The sequence below is a fragment of the Ranitomeya imitator genome, chromosome 6 (genome assembly GCF_032444005.1).
Source record: "Ranitomeya imitator isolate aRanImi1 chromosome 6, aRanImi1.pri, whole genome shotgun sequence".
In the NCBI taxonomy this organism is placed as follows: Eukaryota; Metazoa; Chordata; class Amphibia; order Anura; family Dendrobatidae; genus Ranitomeya; species Ranitomeya imitator.
This window is the reverse complement of record NC_091287.1, coordinates 77,429,463-77,451,601: the sequence shown is the minus strand read 5'-3', so window position 1 is coordinate 77,451,601 and position 22,139 is coordinate 77,429,463. Positions and strand designations below refer to the sequence as shown.

At 45.6% G+C, this 22,139-nt stretch overlaps 1 protein-coding gene across 1 annotated transcript in view; it reads right to left on the bottom strand.

The window, feature by feature from the left end:
* The window catches only part of PLCD1 (phospholipase C delta 1), a 169,861-nt gene extending 148,232 nt beyond the window's left edge, over positions 1-21,629 (bottom strand). The window contains exon 1 of the mRNA XM_069729802.1: positions 21,433-21,629. Coding sequence (XP_069585903.1) covers positions 21,433-21,457 — 25 coding nt within the window. The 5' untranslated portion in view covers positions 21,458-21,629. The remainder of the gene's footprint in view (positions 1-21,432) is intronic.
* Between the last annotated feature and the right edge of the window lie 510 nt (positions 21,630-22,139).

Below are 22,139 nucleotides of genomic sequence, written 5' to 3'. Positions count from 1 at the left end.
TATGTACGGATTTTCTCAATATAATTGTGTTAGATAAGTAAAATTGCATCTAATAATCTGCACATGACTGTCCCAATAAAGTTTTAACAAAGCCAAATACCAGGAAGTATCAAAAACTAAGCAGCTTTATTTAAAACAGAACGTACAAAAAAAGTATGTAAAAAAATGCTCACAAAAAAAAAACCCGGCGCTCTGGTGCTGCTGTTGTGACACTTGACCCAATGCACAATCATACGGACTGAATATGAAGAGGAAGTCCGAGATCAGCTGTAGCCCGGACTTACTCTTCATGTTCAGTTTGTCCGTAGACGGAGACAGTGACTCCAGCGCTGATTGGGCGCTGGACATCACGTTTCATTTCGTCACATCACAGCCCCGGGGCGCGAGTGCCGACACTGCTGGAACAGCGCCGCCATGGGAGGCGAGTATAGGCTTTATTATTTTATCAAGATCGAACATTTAGTTTAAGAAGGAGTTGTCCTAGTAGTGGACAACCACTTTACTTAAAAAATGCCCAATTTCTTATCTTCTATTACTATTTTATAGTTATCTATTTTCAGCATCTCAGATGAAGAGATATTGATTTTACAGACAAAAATGCCTCTGAAACATTCTATTGTGGGTACTAAAGAATCTCCCGGAGGATCGCCAATCTACCACATTGTGGGAGGCCTCAGATGTCTATCTCCGTGTCTAATCACATCTGCAGCAGTGAGATGGTCCAACATGCATGGAAACTCAGCATTAGTCTAAATTTTTTAATTTCTTGTTCACAATAGTGAAAGTAGACTGAAAATGTGTAACCCTCTCTCTTCTGAAAACTAGACACTGCACCCCTGTATCTGAAAATTAGTAGGGATGATATGAAGCCATGCTCACACTTGCTTCATACCATTTATTCAGCATAATTACTGATGCCAAGCATATCCATAAGTCCCAATTCACATGGCGTATGCAGTTTTTCACTATGTCAGGTCGGTAAGAGTCAGCATGTCTATTTTGTCTTTTTATGGAATAGCGTAGACAGTAGTAGACAAGACTAATCCATTCAGTATGGGGTTCCTATTACTGTGGGGTCCCATAGGACTTCATCATCTGAAGTTTCCACTGGATGCAAATACTGAAAAATCTTCCCAATGTAGAAATCTGATGAAAGGCAATCATAACGTGTGAACAGAGCTTAAAATGTGAAAAAAAAAGCAGTCCAGTTCTTTAGGGCTGAAAATGGCATAATATATTTTACTCTATAGACAGAACATATTTATTACGGTATATATATGGACGTCTGGTCCCTTCTTCTCTGCAGAACGCTCTGCTCTTCTGCTTGTCTGCATTGCTCCTTTAGCCGTGTTACAATTGCTGTGAAATGGGGAAGCACATGTTGACGACAAATCTTTGAGAACTACTGTATATTTTTTGAAAAACCACCTTTTCTAAAAGTGAAACAAAAAATGTCATCATATCCGACTTCCAGAGAATGGTGTTGTGTCTCCTGTTGGCTGAAATGTTTGTTTATGAACGTTCCCAATGGATGATATTGTCTGTTCCCATCAGCTTTTTTGCTATGCATATGGGCACCTTGTAGTATGGCCAGCTTTAGTTTTAAGGTGTTGGAAAGGTGGCAGACAAGAAAAAACACCTTGGAATGATCGAGTAATAAACTGAGATTACAGAATAGACAATCACTCAAGTAATGTGAATATGTAATTAGATTGAGGGTGTGCACATATTCTTCTCTGACAGTAAACTTACTGCGTCCTTTCCAGAGAGAACAATACATGACAAATCTGGGATGATAACCCAAGCCTCACCGGTTACAATGAAAACTGAAATAGATTTTCATTTAAATGTCTTGAATGGTCAGTCCTCTACTGAGCAAACCATTATTAATGGGCCAAGGGAGGAGAAATAAAAGAAAATCCTTGATACTCACCTCTTGGACCAAGTCCTTCTAAACTCAATGCAGAATCCCCCTTTGTTCTCCTGCCATCAATATCCAGTGGGGGCTTCAACATGAGCGCTGCAGCCAATCCTTGGCAGCCGATGGGCTGCAGCATTGACATTTCATAGCGTTTACAGCTCACATGACAACCATGCCGGATGCTGATGCCGAGAGAGGAGCGGTGCTGGTCCGGGAGGTATTAATAATGGGATGTACATAGAGGAACACAGAGTCGGCATCGCGTAAAAGAGATAACAGAGACTGTAAAGTGGAACACCGTGTCCACAGCACGTCCACATGTCAGTATTTAGGCGCTCTCCAACTCTGTGTGCCGTCATTGCAAGCACAAAATTACAGAACAGTTTTTATGCAATTTTTTTTATACTCCTTTGTTGTTTTACCAAAGGTGAATTCACTCTTAAAAAATTTGCAGGATTTGTAATAAACTTGGTGTTTAAGTTCCTCACTCTTACAATGTCGCTGTCAATTTATAGAAACTTTATTGTTTATACGCAGACTATTCAAAACAATAATGTGAAAGCCTGGAAACAGCTAGATTGGGCACAGCTGCAGCAAACACCGAGGCTTCATTCACATATATTATTTTCATATTGACGGCAGTGACAAATACTAATGGTGCCCAATGGACCCCAACGGGCAAAATAGCTGCATAGCAAATTGGTTTGTCATTTTTTGGCAGACAAAATACAAAGGTGAACACAGGGTAAGTGATGAGTACTATTAGGTCTATAGAAGTTTTTAGCCTGTAAATATAAATATTAAAGGTTGCTCCTATATTCTGCCAGCACTGACTATGTAAGTGACTTTCTTATTCTTCTTCCCTGCTCGATGCCTCAATTATTTAAGCCTGATGTGTCCGGCCATATTATGCTACTTTCACACATCAGGTTTTTGCCGTCAGGCACAATCCAGCGAATTTTGAAAAAAACGGATTCTCTCCCTCACTCCTTTTCCCCGGAACAGGAAGTCCAAACTCTATGCCCAGTAAACAAAAACGGATCCGGCGCAACAGTTTTTCACAATTTGCATCGGATCCGTTTTTTTTTAATTCACCGGATTATGCCTGAAGGCAAAAAACTGATGTGTGAAAATAGCCTTAAGATACCTTCACACTAAGCGAGGTCGCTAGCGAGATCGCTGCTGAGTCACAAGTTTTGTGACGCAACAGCGACCTCAGTAGCGATCATGCTATGTTTGACACGTAGCAGCGACCAGGCCCCTGCTGTGAGATCGCTGGTCGTGTCGGAATGGCCTGGACCTTTTTTTGATCGTTGAGGTCCCGCTGGGTAGCACACATCGCTGTGTTTGACACCTTACCAACGACCTCGTTGACGACTCAGACACCGACACATAGGCGTGCATTTGCGTTGCCTTTTCCGCACCCCTCCGCTCCGATTGGTGGTCGCTACTGCGTTCTGATTGGCGGTCATGTCTTCAACAGAAGGCGACATAGTAGCGCTTCCATCCTAGGTGTCAGAAGAACCGTTGAAGAATAGATAAATCGAAGAGGAGTCGCAGGCCGGAGAACTCTACAATGATCTGCAAACCACCACGTGGTCAGGAACAAAGGACGGAAGGGCTATTGTGTCGCCTCATAAGGCAAGGCCGCCACTAATCAGAACGCAGTAGCGACCACCAATCGGAACTGAATGGGCGCGGAAAAGGCAACGCAAATGCACGCCTGTGTGACTACAACGTCACACAGGACGTCCCTCATCGAGGTCTGAATCGTCATAATAGCTGCCATGTGACAGGGTCACAACGACCAATGACATCGTTGTACAGGTCGCTACAGGTCGCCGCATCGCTGCTGCGTCATTGGGAAGATCTCACTGTTTGACATCTCACCAGCGACCACATAGCGACGCAGCAACGATCCCTGACAGGTCGTATCGTTGTCGGGATCGCTTTAGCGTCGCTAAGTGTGACGGGGCCTTTAGTCTCTGAGTACATGGAGTCTGAGCGTTATGTCTGGTGTATATGCCAGAAAAAGTTCCTGGCATATATTATATGTTAGATATCCATAGGACTTACTTTTTAGGCTTTCATTAGGTAAATTATCTCTTTGGCTTCTGTTGGGCATTCTGCTTTGAAATACTTGTTTTTCAACTATTTAGAAAGTGCAGCAACACAAGGTCACTGCTTAAAAAAAGTGTACCGTGCAGTATACCCTATGGACCATAACATGACTTATAGACTCAAGGGGACTCTGTATTGAGTGCAGGACTTTTCCAATTACCAAGTGCATGGATCTTTCCTGTTCATTTCAGGTTCGTTTACTTGCTTGTAAGAGGATCCTGGCATCAGATTCATATGGCCCAAACCACAGCCACCATGAATCAGGCACTGGTTGCTTGAAATACTGCTGCTATTCAGAGTAAATATGCTTTGATAAGCCGCTGGAGACTATGATTCTCGGCTGACTAGTCTGGTGGCTTCTCCTCACACTTGCTCAGGTGATTGTCAGGTCTTTCCTTACGTATGTACATATTCAGCAACCTGTTAGTCAAAGTGATTGGGGCGGAAAGAAGTCACCAGTACCGACCTCCGACTAGTTAGCCAAGACACATAGTCCCGGGCCGGCTCAAAGTAAGTTTCCTCTGAAAACCAACAGCATATCCAAAGTACAACAGACCTGTCTGCAATCGGGCAGCGTGAATCTGATGACAGGTTCCCTTTAGATAAAAGCCTAAAAGAAAAAGAAAAGTTTTGTTCTCTCTTACTGAGAGAGAAGGAAATATTTTTACATTCTTAGCATAGTTTAAATGCCAGCATAGAGCACGATATACTGTATCGCCTGTAGTAACCGGAGAGGCGAAGCACAAAGCAATCATGTTCTACTAGTCGAGGAACACACTGGAGTTAGTATGATATAGTCATCACTTTATATTTAATATGTGGAAGCTTCTCTCAGACACAGAAAATAGATTCTCCATTCATAAATAATAAGACTGCAAGAAACATGGGAACCTGCGGTGCAATGTTACTCATTGCATTAACTTATCACTCCCTCACATGTCAGTGACAAGAGGGATGATCCAATTTTAGAAATAGACAACAGCAAAATACTGCGGAGTCATATCCTTTCTAAAACACAGCGCTGACCAAAAGTGAGTGACAGTTCTCACGTACAGGAAGTAAAATTTCATGCCGTCTGGCTGAGATTCTGGATTACAATATATTGTTGTTAGGTCACTAGACATTGCTTACTAAGAAGTACCCAAGCTCCAAATGGTCCAGGGTCCTAGTTGTCCAATAACTCTGTAAGGCCTCATTCAGACAGCCATGTTGCACTTAAAGAGGTTGTCCACTACCTTAACATTGATGACCTGTCCTTAGGATATATAGGTCATCAATATCCAACACCTGGCACCCCCACCGATCACCCATTATCGGTGTCAGTCGCCTCCAGGTGGAAGTACTAGCTTGCGGAGTACTAATAATGGCCAAGGCTTGGTACTACACATCCACCTCTTATTCAAATCAATAGGAGGCGAATGTGCGGTAACCTGCGGCGGCTACTATCAGAAGACGGTCAGCTCCGCAAGCGAGTAATTGCAGACGGCGGTCACTGCTGCCGACACTGGTCGGGGTCAGACACCCAGCACCCCCGCCGATCAGCTGTTATCAGTGTCGGCAGCAGCGGCCACCAGCCAGAAGTACTCGCTTGTGGAGCTGCCAGTCTTCTGATAGTGGCAGCCGTAGGGTACTGCACATTCGCCTCCTATTGATTTGAATAAGAGGCAGATGTGTAGTACCAAGCCTCGGCCACTCTTAGTACGCTGCAAGTGAGTACTTCTGTCAGGAGGCTGCCGTCACCAATAATGGATGATCGGCAGGGGTGCCGGGTGTCGGACCCTGACCGACTAGACATTGATGACCTATCCTAAGGACAGGTCATCAATGCTAAAGTAGTGGACAACCTCTTTAAGTGTTTTTCATGGATAGAACATGTACACATTATAATTTTTGCTGCTATTCACATATCCATGTTTTTCGCGGACTGTGTGTCAATGTGAAAATCATGGGGACATGCCTGGTTTTTTTCAAGTAGCACAAACCAAAAATACCAATAAATGTCTATGGGTAAATAAAAAGATTGAAATAATTGACATACTGCATTTCTTTAGAAATGATCCACAGGTAAAAACGAATGCAAGGAAAAAAAACCAAAACATTCTGTGAATGAGATTTTTCAAAACTCATTGTGCTGTTACTGTAAAATTCTACATTTTTTTTTTCAGCACAAAACAAAAACCCCAAAAATCAAAAATGTTACGTGTGATCAATCCCTAAATCAATGTCAGACCTATAATAGAGCCTAGAAAAATGACTAGGAATACAAGTCAACCAAAGGCAAAAAATCTGTAGACAGTTTTTCCCTTCTGGAAAAGGGCCAAAAATAGAAAAGATTTATCTGAATGGCTCCCGTGCTACATTACATTTCCTCTTCAGTTTAAACAAAAGATAAAATGGACAACGGTGATTGCACCCCCAGGAAGCATCTAGAGGAAGTTGTCTGTGATGCCCATTTTCCATGAACAACTATTTGCACCATAAGGGCCACTCCATTACTAAGAGCTAATTTGTGATACGTCGATAAAAGTGATAAATTGCAGGAGCAAATGCCTCTCTTATCAGAGCTATGTAGGCGTTCAGTAGATTGCTGTGTATCCAGCTCCCAGGACCTGTAGCAAATAGCTAATTTTGCCTATTTTTGCTCACATCTAGTATTTCCCTGCAGATGAGTTGCCATACCTGTAATTTTTCCTCTGTGGTCACTTATGGGCTCAGTGGTTAGCTCTGGTTTAGGACTGTGGTTCTGGGTTCAAATGCCAAGGACAACATCTGCAAGGAGTTTGTATGTTCTGCCCATGTTTGCGTTGGTTTCCTCCCAAAGACATACAGATAAGGAATTTAGATTGTGAGCCCCAATGGAGACAGCAATGACGATATCTGTAGAGCGCTGTGGAATATGGTGACACTATAGTAAATAAATACTAATCTTATACATGAGAACCCTGGTATCTCCACAGACAGAGCCATAAACACACTAGTTTGGATCAAATGAACATAATTTCTGTGATGGGGTTATAGATAAGCAACAAACAGACATCTCTTTTGGGGAGCAGATGGGTTCACTGTAAAACTCTCCAGGTTTCCTCCCACCTCTCCCTTTAAACCTCTCCAGGTTTCCTCCTGCCTCTCCCTTTAAACTTCTCCAGGTTTCCTCCCATCTCTCCCTGTAAACCTCTCCAAGTTTCCTCCCATCTCTCCCTGTAAACCTCTCCAAGTTTCCTCCCATCTCTCCCTGTAAGCCTCTCCAGGTCTCCTCCTGCCTCTCCCTGTAAGCCTCTCCAGGTCTCCTCCTGCCTCTCCCTATAAACCTCTCCAGGTCTCCTCCTGCCTCTCCCTGTAAACCTCTCCAGGTCTCCTCCTGCCTCTCACTGTAAAGCTCTCCGGGTCTCCTCCTGCCTCTCCCTGTAAAGCTCTCTGGGCCTCCTCCTGCCTCTCACTGTAAAGCTCTCCGGGCCTCCTCCTGCCTCTCCCTGTAAAGCTCTCCGGGTCTCCTCCTGCCTCTCACTGTAAAGCTCTCCAGGCCTCCTCCTGCCTCTCCCTGTAAAGCTCTCCGGGCCTCCTCCTGCCTCTCACTTTAAAGCTCTCCGGGCCTCCTCCTGCCTCTCACTGTAAAGCTCTCCGGGCCTCCTCCTGCCTCTCCCTGTAAAGCTCTCCGGGTCTCCTCCTGCCTCTCACTGTAAAGCTCTCCGGGCCTCCTCCTGCCTCTCCCTGTAAAGCTCTCCGGGCCTCCTCCTGCCTCTCCCTGTAAAGCTCTCCGGGCCTCCTCCTGCCTCTCCCTGTAAAGCTCTCCGGGTCTCCTCCTGCCTCTCACTGTAAAGCTCTCCGGGCCTCCTCCTGCCTCTCCCTGTAAAGCTCTCCGGGCCTCCTCCTGCCTCTCCCTGTAAAGCTCTCCGGGCCTCCTCCTGCCTCTCACTGTTAAGCTCTCCGGGTCTCCTCCTGCCTCTCACTGTACACCTATCCAGATCTCCTCCTGCCTCTCCCTGTAAACCTCTCCAGGTCTTCTGCCTCTCCCTATAAACCTCTCTAGGTCTCCTCCTGCCTCTCCCTGTAAAGCTCTCCGGGTCTCCTCCTGCCTCTCACTGTAAAGCTCTCCGGGTCTCCTCCTGCCTCTCACTGTACACCTATCCAGATCTCCTCCTGCCTCTCACTGTAAGGGTATGTTCACACGTTCCTGATTTCCATCCTTTTTTTTTCAGGACTGTTTTTTAAAAAACTGCAGCTCTTGGCAGAAAACGCAGGTCCTTTTTTTGTCCTTTTTTGATGCGTTTTTTGATGCGTTTTTTGATCCTTTTTTTTATGCAGTTTTCTATGCAGAGTCTGTGTGTTTTCTAGGAAGTTTTTTAGGGTTAAAATGGCTGAAAATACCCTAACCCTAACCCTACCCCTAACCCTACCCCTAACTCTACCCCTAACCCTAACCCTACCCCTAACCCTACCCCTAACCCTATTCTAACCTTAGTGGAAAAAAAAAAATTCTTAATTTTTTTTTATTGTCCCTACCTATGGGGGTGACAAAGGGGGGGGTGTCATTTACTATTTTTTTTTATTTTGATCACTGAGGCATCGGAGCACGGGGCGGTGGGATTGGAGCACGGGGGGGCGGGATCGGAGCACGGGGGGGGCAGCCACGCTCCGCCCACGCACTTCCGCCCGCTTCCCCGCACTTCCTGCTGCAGCGGTTCTGCACCACAAACCGCAGTAAAACCCGCAGATATTTTTTTCATCTGCGGGTTTTACTGCGGGTTTGACCTCACAATGGAGGTCAATGGGTGCAGAACCGCTGCGGCTCCGAAAAAAGAAGTGACATGGTACTTCTTTTTTCCCGCAGCTATTCAGCGCGGCTTTTTTTTTTATTTTCCGCATTGTGGGCACAGCAGTTCCTGTTTTCCATAGGGTACAATGTAATGTACCCTGCATGGAAAACAGCTGCGGACCCGCAGCGGGAAAATCGCGGCAATTCCGCATGAAAAAAAGGATCGTGTGAACATGGCCTAAACCTCTCCAGGTCTCCTCCTGCCTCTCCCTGTACACATATCCAGATCTCCTCCTGCCTCTCACTGTAAACCTGTCCAGGTCTTCTCCTGCCTCTCCCTATAAACCTCTGTAGGTCCCCTCCTGCCTCTCCCTGTAAGCTTCTCCAGGTCTCCTCCTGCCTCTCCCTGTACACCTATCCAGATCTCCTCCTGCCTCTCCCTGTAAACCTATCCAGATCTCCTCCTGCCTCTCCCTGTAAGCCTCTCCCGGTCTCCTCCTGCCTCTCCCTATAAACCTATCCAGATCTCTTCCTGCCTCTCCCTGTAAACCTATCCAGATCTCCTCCTGCCTCTCCCTGTAAGCCTCTCCAGGTCTCCTCCTGCCTCTCCCTGTAAACCTATCCAGATCTCCTCCTGCCTCTCCCTGTAAGCCTCTCCAGGTCTCCTCATGCCTCTCCCTGTAAGCCTCTCCCGGTCTCCTCCTGCCTCTCCCTGTAAGCCTTTCCAGGTCTCCTCCTGCCTCTCCCTGTAAACCTCTCCAGGTCTCCTCCTGCCTCTCCCTGTAAGCCTCTCCAGGTCTTCTCCTGCCTCTCCCTATAAGCCTCTCCAGGTCTTCTCCTGCCTCTCCCTGTAAGCCTCTCCAGGTCTTCTCCTGCCTCTCCCTGTAAGCCTCTCCAGGTCCCCTCCTGCCTCTCCCTGTAAGCCTCTCCAGGTCTCCTCCTGCCTCTCCCTGTAAGCCTCTCCAGGTCTCCTCCTGCCTCTCCCTGTAAGCCTCTCCAGGTCTCCTCCTGCCTCTCACTGTAAGAATCTCCAGGTCTCCTCCTGCCTCTCCCTGTAAGCCTCTCCAGGTCTCCTCCTGCCTCTCCCTGTAAGCCTCTCCAGGTCTTCTCCTGCCTCTCCCTGTAAGCCTCTCCAGGTCTCCTCCTGCCTCTCCCTGTAAGCCTCTCCAGGTCTCCTCCTGCCTCTCCCTGTAAGCCTCTCCAGGTCTTCTCCTGCCTCTCCCTATAAGCCTCTCCAGGTCTTCTCCTGCCTCTCCCTGTAAGCCTCTCCAGGTCTTCTCCTGCCTCTCCCTGTAAGCCTCTCCAGGTCCCCTCCTGCCTCTCCCTGTAAGCCTCTCCAGGTCTCCTCCTGCCTCTCCCTGTAAGCCTCTCCAGGTCTCCTCCTGCCTCTCCCTGTAAGCCTCTCCAGGTCTCCTCCTGCCTCTCACTGTAAGAATCTCCAGGTCTCCTCCTGCCTCTCCCTGTAAGCCTCTCCAGGTCTCCTCCTGCCTCTCCCTGTAAGCCTCTCCAGGTCTTCTCCTGCCTCTCCCTGTAAGCCTCTCCAGGTCTCCTCCTGCCTCTCCCTGTAAGCCTCTCCAGGTCTTCTCCTGCCTCTCCATGTAAGAATCTCCAGGTTTCCACCTGCCACTCGCCATAGACCTTTTAGCTGGAAATGTGTTTTTTGTTTTTTTTTGTACTATACCTTGTTAATTTTGTTGTATCTGAGTCCCATTATTGTGTCAAAACCAGTGGATTCTCTGATCATTAGGACAGTGAATCGAGTACTTTTTTTGTCCACAAGCAGTCACTAAAATTACACTACTGCAAATGTTATAAAAACAGTTTAGGCTCATGGGTATGAACAGACTGGGTAGCATGAGTAATTTAGGTCATGTAGCAAAATCAAGATCTTTGACAACAAACAAGTGCAGGAAACAATAAGAGCCGACAGCACAATAGCAACACCAAACCGCTGTTAACAAATAGCTGCCAAGGTTTTCATACACGGAAACTGGAGACTACAATGTCTGCGGTTACAATGCAATGCTTTGGCCATAAACTGCAGATAAGATGTATGGTGATATGATAATTATGCATGACATCATACTACAGATGCCCCAAGTACAAATATGCGACGCAAACTCCAAAAAAACATCTATTATTATATAGTTATATATTAGTGATGATCGAACGTGCTCAGATAAGGCGTTATAAGAGCATGCTCGGGTGCTAACCGAGTGTCTTCGGTGGTGCTCGAAAAATGTGTTCCAGTCTTCGCGGCTGCATGTCTCGCGGCTGTTCGGTAGGAAATCTCTGCTTGTGCTGCGGCTTACCTCAGACATACAGCTGTTCAAAGTGGAACATATTATTAGAGCACGCCAAAGACACTCGGCTAGCACCTGAGCATGCTCTTATAACGCCTTACCTCAGCACGTTTGCTCATCACTATTATACGGTATATTGAATAGATCGTTCTAATGTACTTCTCAGGCTGGATGGGCGGATTGTGGTTGCCGAACACTAATTTTACCCCCAGTGAGAGACATTCAGAAATGGCACGGTGCGCCCTCTGAGGTGCGTGCTCCCATCCTTCACAGAAAGGAGATGGCATTTTGTTCTGCATCGGTCATGAATGATAGATTACTAATTGGCACTGTGCTGATAACAGAAAAAGAGCAAACCAGTCTGGACAAGTCATGCCATTTCCCATAAATGCTGGCCTTATTATCCAGAAAATTCTGACATTATGCTTAGGCGGAGAAATAAAATATATATATATAATCTTTAACCTCAATCTATGCGCATATATTGAAGATCACAGTTAGCTGCCCACGAATAGTGAACAGACAAGAATTTCCTCAGGTCTCATCCCTTTAGACAGAGCCCCTGGTGTAAGCAGATAAATCTTTCCCGGATGACATGTAATGGGAGGGATAGGTATGTAGGTGGGAGAGGCACCGCATAGAAGAGGCTCAAGAATGAAGAAAGTATGTGCTAACAGAATAGTTCCTTCTCATTGCAATATTTGATCATCTTAAGTTTACAATTTCTTCATCGCTGGTCTAAATCTAATGACAGTCAATCTCATTATGACTCAGATAAAAGGTGAACGCTGCTGTCGATCAGTACTGTATTGGCTGCAGCGCTCACATGATTTCCCCCACCAGATGTGCAAGGGGCAGAGCGCTGACTACAGAGGAGTGACGTTTGTCTGGATGAGAAGCATCTTTTCTTTTTTTTTATTTCTCTGGAGCCATTAAAAGAAGTTTGTTTGTCGCCATAACTGTTCACAACCACTACTATAGCTGTAGGATGGCATATGTCAATGAGGCAGGACTAGTTCTGCTTCGGATCTTCTAATCAGACTCTCTCAATGTGATATGCCCAGCCTGCACAAAATTTCCGTCAGTTCTACCAAGACTATAGGTTGCATCAAGGATGTCACTCCCTCCCAGGAAAGCATGATTAGAAGTCCTGCCTCATTATAATATGTGACTCTGCAGACTAAAATGTCATTTTTCACACAATAGCAGTGTTTCTGTGCCTCTCAAAAGACTCCCTTTGAATACAGGATTTGGCATATATACAGCTACAGTAACTGTTATGATGAGTCCTGACAGGTTCCCTTTAATAAGAGGTTGTGTCATAGTGATAAATCCCTTTAAGCCCTATGTTTCAATGAAAGTTATGATGCATCTCTGCACTACTGAGAGATTGGACTGCTAGATATTGTAACTGATCCAATATTATAATATTAAAGTTGTAGAAGCTTTCATTTAGGCTGAATTCAAACAAGCATATGTCACAGTCCGCAATGCCCAGACTGAACGCAGGTCTCCTGACCGGAACTTACAGCCTTGTATGACAACAGTTATTATACACTGCTCAAAAAAATAAAGGGAACACTAAAATACTAGATCCTAGATATCACCGAATGAAATATTACAGTTGTAAATCTTTATTCATTAAATAGTGGAATGTGTTGAGAACAAAAAAACCTAAAAATGATCAACGTAATTCACAACTAATATCCCATGGAGGTCTGGAGTTGGAATGATGCTCAAAATCAAAGTGGAAAATGAAGTTACAGGCTGATCCAACTTCAGTGGAAATGCCTCAAGACACGTAAATGATGCTCAGTAGTGTGTGTGGCCTCCATGTGCCTGTATGACCTCCCTACAATGTCTGGGCATGCTCCTGATGAGGCGGTTGATGGTCTCCTAAGGGATCTCCTCCTAGACCTGGACTAAAGCATCCACCAACTCCTGGACAGTCTGTAGTGCAACGTGACGTTGGTGGATGGTGCGAGACATGATGTCCCTGATGTGTTCTATCGGATTCAGGTCTGGGGAACAGGCGGGCCAGTCCATAGCTTCAATGCCTACATCTTACAGGAACTGCTGACATACTCCAGCCACATGAGGTCTGGCATTGTCCTGCATTAGGAGGAACCCAGGGCCATTTGCACCAGCATATGGTCTCACAAGTGGTCTGAGGATCTCATCTCGGTACCTAATTGCAGTCAGGCTACCTCTGGGGAGCACATGGAGGGCTGTGTGGCCCTCCAAAGAAATGCCACCCACACCAATACTGACCCACTGCCAAACTGGTCATGCTGAAGGATGTTGCAGGCAGCAGATCGCTCTCCATGGCGTCTCCAGACTCTGTCACGTCTGTCACATGTGCTCAGAGTGAACCTGCTTTCCTCTATGAGGAGCACAGGGCAACAGTGGCGAATTTGCCAATCCTGGTGTTCTGTGGCAAATGCCAAGCATCCTGCTCTGTGTTGGGCTGTGAGCACAACCCCCATCTGTGGACGTCGGCCACTCAGACCATCCTCATGGAGTCGGTTTCTAACCATTTGTGCAGACACATGCACATTTGTGGCCTGCTGGAGGTCATTTTGCAGGGCTCTGGCAGTGCTCCTCCTGTTCCTCCTTGCACAAAGGCTGAGGTAGCGGTCCTGCTGCTTGGTTGTTGCCCTCCTATGGCCCCCTCCACATCTCCTGGTGTACTGACCTGTCTCCTTGTAGCGCCTCCAGTCTCTGGACACTACGCTGACAGACACAGCAAACCTTGCGACAGCTCGCATTGATGTGCCATCCTGGATGAGCTGCACTACCTGAGCCACATGTGTGGGTCGTAGAGTCCGTCTCATGCTACCTCGAGTGTGAAAGCACAACCAACATTCAAAAGTAACCAAAACATCAACCAGAAAGCATTAGTACTGAGATGTGATCCCCACCTACAGAACCACTCCTTTATTGAGTGTGTCTTGATGATTGCCAATAATTTATATCTATTGCCTATTCCATTTGCACAACAGCATGTGAAATTAATTGTGAAACAGTGTTGCTTTCTAAGTGGACAGTTAGATTTCACAGAAGTTTGATTTACTTGGAGTTATATTCTGTTGTTTAAGTGTTCCCTTCATTTTTTTTGAGCAGTGTATTTTTTCCAGTACAAGTATTCCTAATATTTCTTGGTTTTGCCTGCATCAGTGGTCACATTGCAGCACTGTGGTCCTGGGATTGAAGCTGACAGGCCCTGATGCATTACGATTGGCATTTTTTCCAGCCACTTTAAATGAAAAGAGCTCTGGAGTAAGATGTGCCAAAATTATTAATAGGCCCGCATCTCATAATCATTTTGGTGCATCATACTATAGTTGTGCACTTCCACCAGAAATTGAACTGTAGACTGCTATTTCTAGCTTAATTTCTGTCACCCTTTGTGGCATAAATTTTTCTGGGGTGTGCTGCTCGCTTTTCAAAAAGTTTGCAGACCTGGCTACAACTGGTGTAAAAGTGCCAATAGTTGCAAAGTTTTTGCAGTGTTCGGAGTTGCACGAAAATTTCGACATTTCAAGATTTTTTTACCCCACAATCCTTGATGAATTGCAGCCACAGTTCTCCTATAAGATGCGTCCTATTCTACAACATATTGATAGATGATTGGACTGCCTATGAAATATTCCCTAGTGGGTTTATGAGACCGGGGTTTTCATTTTATCTTTACTCATTGTAAAAGGGTGATAGAGTTCATGTAACTAAGAGTTGGGCATAAACATTTGGAGGACCTTGGTCCAGGAGCAACATCAGTAGTCCATGGCTGCCGAACAATCCTGCAAACTTGTTCCTAACTACATGACATTGTGCCGTACGCATCAATGAGAAGAGGTGCCAGATATGACGGCAGGTAGGAGGTACTTTGCAGGGCCCCAGTCTGGCAACCATGGACTACCAATGTGGCCACTGGACCAGGATCCTGCAAGTCATTTTGTCAGGCCGGTGATTCCTTCACTAGGTTATCTATAGACATGAGCTTGACGTGGTTGGTACATTGTGTATTGTGCAAGGTACAGTCATTGCTAGAATCCGAGGTGCCTACTAGCTGCCGGCTGTCACCGCACAATATACTGGAAACTCTTCTAACAATTGGATGATAATGAAGTGACTCTTTCTAGCAGAAAAATACCAACTATTTAGCCCAAGGGCTTCGAGCTATAAACTAGATTTTACATATTACTAATCCAGCAAAGAATCGAGCAGATCGCTCTCCACGGTGTCCAGACTCTGTCACGTCTGTCACGTCTGTCACGTCTGTCACATGTGCTCAGAGTGAACCTGCTTTCATCTATGAGGAGCACAGGGCAACAGTGGCGAATTTGCCAATCCTGGTGTTCTGTGGCAAACGCCAAGCATCCTGCTCTGTGTTGGGCTGTGAGCACAACCCCCATCTGTGGACGTCGGCCACTCAGACCATCCTCATGGAGTCGGTTTCTAACCATTTGTGCAGACACATGCACATTTGTGGCCTGCTGGAGGTCATTTTGCAGGGCTCTGGCAGTGCTCCTCCTGTTCCTCCTTGCACAAAGGCTGAGGTAGAGGTCCTGCTGCTTGGTTGTTGCCCTCCTATGGCCCCCTCCACATCTCCTGGTGTACTGACCTGTCTCCTTGTAGCGCCTCCAGTCTTTGGACACTACGCTGACAGACACAGCAAACCTTGCGACAGCTCGCATTGATGTGCCATCCTGGATGAGCTGCACTACCTGAGCCACATGTGTGGGTCGTAGAGTCCGTCTCATGCTACCACGAGTGTGAAAGCACAACCAACATTCAAAAGTAACCAAAACATCAACCAGAAAGCATTAGTACTGAGATGTGATCCCCACCTACAGAACCACTCCTTTATTGAGTGTGTCTTGATGATTGCCAATAATTTATATCTATTGCCTATTCCATTTGCACAACAGCATGTGAAATTAATTGTGAAACAGTGTTGCTTTCTAAGTGGACAGTTAGATTTCACAGAAGTTTGATTTACTTGGAGTTATATTCTGTTGTTTAAGTGTTCCCTTCATTTTTTTTGAGCAGTGTATTTTTTCCAGTACAAGTATTCCTAATATTACTTGGTTTTGCCTGCATCAGTGGTCACCTTGCAGCACTGTGGTCCTGGGATTGAAGCTGACAGGCCCTGATGCATTACGATTGGCATTTTTTCCAGCCACTTTAAATAAAAAGAGCTCTGGAGTAAGATGTGCCAAAATTATTAATAGGCCCGCATCTCATAATCATTTTGGTGCATCATACTATAGTTGTGCACTTCCACCAGAAATTGAACTGTAGACTGCTATTTCTAGCTTAATTTCTGTCACCCTTTGTGGCATAAATTTTGCTGGGGTGTGCTGCTCGCTTTTCAAAAGGTTTGCAGACCTGGCTACAACTGGTGTAAAAGTGCCAATAGTTGCAAAGTTTTTGCAGTGTTCTGAGTTGCACGAAAATTTTTACCCCACAATCCTTGATGAATTGCAGCCACAGTTCTCCTATAAGATGCGTCCTATTCTACAACATATTGATAGATGATTGGACTGCCTATGAAATATTCCCTAGTGGGTTTATGAGACCGGGGTTTTCATTTTATCTTTACTCATTGTAAAAGGGTGATAGAGTTCATGTAACTAAGAGTTGGGCATAAACATTTGGAGGACCTTGGTCCAGGAGCAACATCAGTAGTCCATGGCTGCCGAACAATCCTGCAAACTTGTTCCTAACTACATGACATTGTGCCGTACGCATCAATGAGAAGAGGTGCCAGATATGACGGCAGGTAGGAGGTACTTTGCAGGGCCCCAGTCTGGCAACCATGGACTACCAATGTGGCCACTGGACCAGGATCCTGCAAGTCATTTTGTCAGGCCGGTGATGCCTTCACTAGGTTATCTATAGACATGAGCTTGACGTGGTTGGTACATTGTGTATTGTGCAAGGTACAGTCATTGCTAGAATCCGAGGTGCCTACTAGCTGCCGGCTGTCACCGCACAATATACTGGAATCTCTTCTAACAATTGGATGATAATGAAGTGACTCTTTCTAGCAGAAAAATACCAACTATTTAGCCCAAGGGCTTCGAGCTATAAACTAGATTTTACATATTACTAATCCAGCAAAGAATCGAGCAGATCGCTCTCCACGGTGTCCAGACTCTGTCACGTCTGTCACGTCTGTCACGTCTGTCACATGTGCTCAGAGTGAACCTGCTTTCATCTATGAGGAGCACAGGGCAACAGTGGCGAATTTGCCAATCCTGGTGTTCTGTGGCAAACGCCAAGCATCCTGCTCTGTGTTGGGCTGTGAGCACAACCCCCATCTGTGGACGTCGGCCACTCAGACCATCCTCATGGAGTCGGTTTCTAACCATTTGTGCAGACACATGCACATTTGTGGCCTGCTGGAGGTCATTTTGCAGGGCTCTGGCAGTGCTCCTCCTGTTCCTCCTTGCACAAAGGCTGAGGTAGAGGTCCTGCTGCTTGGTTGTTGCCCTCCTATGGCCCCCTCCACATCTCCTGGTGTACTGACCTGTCTCCTTGTAGCGCCTCCAGTCTTTGGACACTACGCTGACAGACACAGCAAACCTTGCGACAGCTCGCATTGATGTGCCATCCTGGATGAGCTGCACTACCTGAGCCACATGTGTGGGTCGTAGAGTCCGTCTCATGCTACCACGAGTGTGAAAGCACAACCAACATTCAAAAGTAACCAAAACATCAACCAGAAAGCATTAGTACTGAGATGTGATCCCCACCTACAGAACCACTCCTTTATTGAGTGTGTCTTGATGATTGCCAATAATTTATATCTATTGCCTATTCCATTTGCACAACAGCATGTGAAATTAATTGTGAAACAGTGTTGCTTTCTAAGTGGACAGTTAGATTTCACAGAAGTTTGATTTACTTGGAGTTATATTCTGTTGTTTAAGTGTTCCCTTCATTTTTTTTGAGCAGTGTATTTTTTCCAGTACAAGTATTCCTAATATTACTTGGTTTTGCCTGCATCAGTGGTCACCTTGCAGCACTGTGGTCCTGGGATTGAAGCTGACAGGCCCTGATGCATTACGATTGGCATTTTTTCCAGCCACTTTAAATAAAAAGAGCTCTGGAGTAAGATGTGCCAAAATTATTAATAGGCCCGCATCTCATAATCATTTTGGTGCATCATACTATAGTTGTGCACTTCCACCAGAAATTGAACTGTAGACTGCTATTTCTAGCTTAATTTCTGTCACCCTTTGTGGCATAAATTTTGCTGGGGTGTGCTGCTCGCTTTTCAAAAGGTTTGCAGACCTGGCTACAACTGGTGTAAAAGTGCCAATAGTTGCAAAGTTTTTGGAGTGTTCTGAGTTGCACGAAAATTTTTACCCCACAATCCTTGATGAATTGCAGCCACAGTTCTCCTATAAGATGCGTCCTATTCTACAACATATTGATAGATGATTGGACTGCCTATGAAATATTCCCTAGTGGGTTTATGAGACCGGGGTTTTCATTTTATCTTTACTCATTGTAAAAGGGTGATAGAGTTCATGTAACTAAGAGTTGGGCATAAACATTTGGAGGACCTTGGTCCAGGAGCAACATCAGTAGTCCATGGCTGCCGAACAATCCTGCAAACTTGTTCCTAACTACATGACATTGTGCCGTACGCATCAATGAGAAGAGGTGCCAGATATGACGGCAGGTAGGAGGTACTTTGCAGGGCCCCAGTCTGGCAACCATGGACTACCAATGTGGCCACTGGACCAGGATCCTGCAAGTCATTTTGTCAGGCCGGTGATGCCTTCACTAGGTTATCTATAGACATGAGCTTGACGTGGTTGGTACATTGTGTATTGTGCAAGGTACAGTCATTGCTAGAATCCGAGGTGCCTACTAGCTGCCGGCTGTCACCGCACAATATACTGGAAACTCTTCTAACAATTGGATGATAATGAAGTGACTCTTTCTAGCAGAAAAATACCAACTATTTAGCCCAAGGGCTTCGAGCTATAAACTAGATTTTACATATTACTAATCCAGCAAAGAATCGAGCAGATCGCTCTCCACGGTGTCCAGACTCTGTCACGTCTGTCACGTCTGTCACGTCTGTCACATGTGCTCAGAGTGAACCTGCTTTCATCTATGAGGAGCACAGGGCAACAGTGGCGAATTTGCCAATCCTGGTGTTCTGTGGCAAACGCCAAGCATCCTGCTCTGTGTTGGGCTGTGAGCACAACCCCCATCTGTGGACGTCGGCCACTCAGACCATCCTCATGGAGTCGGTTTCTAACCATTTGTGCAGACACATGCACATTTGTGGCCTGCTGGAGGTCATTTTGCAGGGCTCTGGCAGTGCTCCTCCTGTTCCTCCTTGCACAAAGGCTGAGGTAGAGGTCATGCTGCTGGGTTGTTGCCCTCCTATGGCCCCTCCACATCTCCTGGTGTACTAGCCTGTCTCCTTGTAGCGCCTCCAGTCTCTGGACACTACGCTGACACACACAGCAAACCTTGTGACAGCTCGCATTGATGTGCCATCCTGGATGAGCTGCACTACCTGAGCCACATGTGTGGGTTGTAGAGTCCGTCTCATGCTACCACGAGTGTGAAAGCACAACCAATATTCAAAAGTAACCAAAACATCAACCAGAAAGCATTAGTACTGTGATGTGATCCCCACCTACAGAACCACTCCTTTATTGAGTGTGTCTTGATGATTGCCAATAATTTCCATCTGTTGTCTATTCCATTTGCACAGCAGCATGTGAAATTGATTGTCAAACAGTGTTGCTTCCTAAGTGGATAGTTTGATTTCACAGAAGTTTGATTTACTTGGAGTTATATTCTGTTGTTTAAGTGTTCCCTTAATTTTTTTGAACAGTGTATTTTTTCCAGTACAAGTATTCCTAATATTTCTTGGTTTTGCCTGCATCAGTGGTCACCTTGCAGCACTGTGGTCCTGGGATTGAAGCTGACAGGCCCTGATGCATTACGATTGGCATTTTTTCCAGCCACTTTAAACGAAAAGAGCTCTGGAGTAAGATGTGCCAAAATTATTAATAGGCCCGCATCTCATAATCATTTTGGTGCATCATACTATAGTTGTGCGCTTCCACCAGAAATTGAACTGTAGACTGCCATTTCTGGCTTAATTTCTGTCACCCTTTGTGGCATAAATTTTGTTGGGGTGTGCTGCTCGCTTTTCAAAAGGTTTGCAGACCTGGCTACAACTGGTGTAAAAGTGCCAATAGTTGCAAAGTTTTTGCAGTGTTCGGAGTTGCACGAAAATTTCGACATTTCAAGATTTTTTTACCCCACAATCCTTGATGAATTGCAGCCACAGTTCTCCTATAAGATGCGTCCTATTCTACAACATATTGATAGATGAATGGACTGCCTATGAAATATTCTCTAGTGGGTTTATGAGACCGGGGTTTTCATTTTATCTTTGCTCATTGTAAAAGGGTGATAGAGTTCATGTAATTAAGAGTTGAGCATAAACATTTGGAGGACCTTGGTCCAGGAGCAACATCAGTAGTCCATGGCTGCCAAACAATGCTGCAAACTTGTTCCTAACTACAAAACATTGTGCCGTACACATCAATGAGAAGAGGTGCCAGATATGACGGCAGGTAGGAGGTACTTTGCAGGGCCCTAGTCTGGCAACCATGGACTACCAATGTGGCCACTGGACCAGGATCCTGCAAGTCATTTTGTCAGGCCGGTGATGCCTTCACTAGGTTATCTATAGACATGAGCTTGACGTGGTTGGTACATTGTGTATTGTGCAAGGTACAGTCATTGCTAGAATCCGAGGTGCCTACTAGCTGCCGGCTGTCACCGCACAATATACTGGAAACTCTTCTAACAATTGGATGATAATGAAGTGACTCTTTCTAGCAGAAAAATACCAACTATTTAGCCCAAGGGCTTCGAGCTATAAACTAGATTTTACATATTACTAATCCAGCAAAGAATCGAGCGGGGAGACTGTTGCTGACCTACTTATAAAGTATGCCAGCCATGTTAGTATACAAGAGTTGGACCGTCAGCTGAATCCCTGCCCAGTGTTACCCGCTGTGGTGTAATCCACACTTTGTGTGTGAGCGCAGAGCTCGGATTGTCAGATGTAGCAGCTTTACAAGATCTCACAATGTGCAGACTGTGGTTTCCTCTAGAACTGCGGGGACATTTATACTATATCATCGTCACTTACTATGTTATCATAATGCACAGAAAGTGTGACCCTAAAGAGTTAAATGTCAAAATCAGTTCTGCTTTATCGGCGCCATATAATAACAAGGCATGCAGGCAACATCTGGCGGAGGCATTGATGTACTTACATTGCAATGAGCCATTAGTCTCCATTCTTGTGATGAAATGCTGCAGTCAGCAGCGCGCAGTCACTATAGGGGGATCCCAGGGATGAGCGATTCTTTAGGGTCCCAGGTCTTTGTCAGGTATAGGAGGTGTTTGGGGTGTTGTGTTCTTGTCATAGGTCTATCCTGCTAAGTGTGTGACACACATTTGGACCAGCGGAAAGCTTTCAGCAGTGATCTGAACACGCCCAGCCCGTCCTGCCTGCTGAGCTCGCTCACCCTGCAGCACAGAGGCTCACTGTTCTCTGCCATGCCTGTGTTTCAGCATGTGAGGATGTGAGACTCCTGCTCATCTTCGCACTTCCCTACTTCACTTTTTTTTTACAGGCTAGTCAGAATTCCTTTTTTCTTTTCAATTATACTTTTTTTCTTCACACGGACATTTTAAGGACACACTACTAATTCAGCAAAATGCTCCCTGCTCGTATCACGGGAATTACAATAAGGCTACGTTCTCATGATGAGCTTTTGGTGGGTTTTTGATGCTACATTACAGTTCCAGCAAAGAAGATAGGATTTACAGAAGTCTCTCGCCCACCGTGCCTTTATTTTACTCAGCGCTAGTTGATCTGTGCTATGGTTTAAATTCGCACCATAACAATTTATCTTTCAGGTACGCTGAGTTTTCTGCACAGATTTTCCCCATACAGTTGCTTTAGGTGCGGAAAATC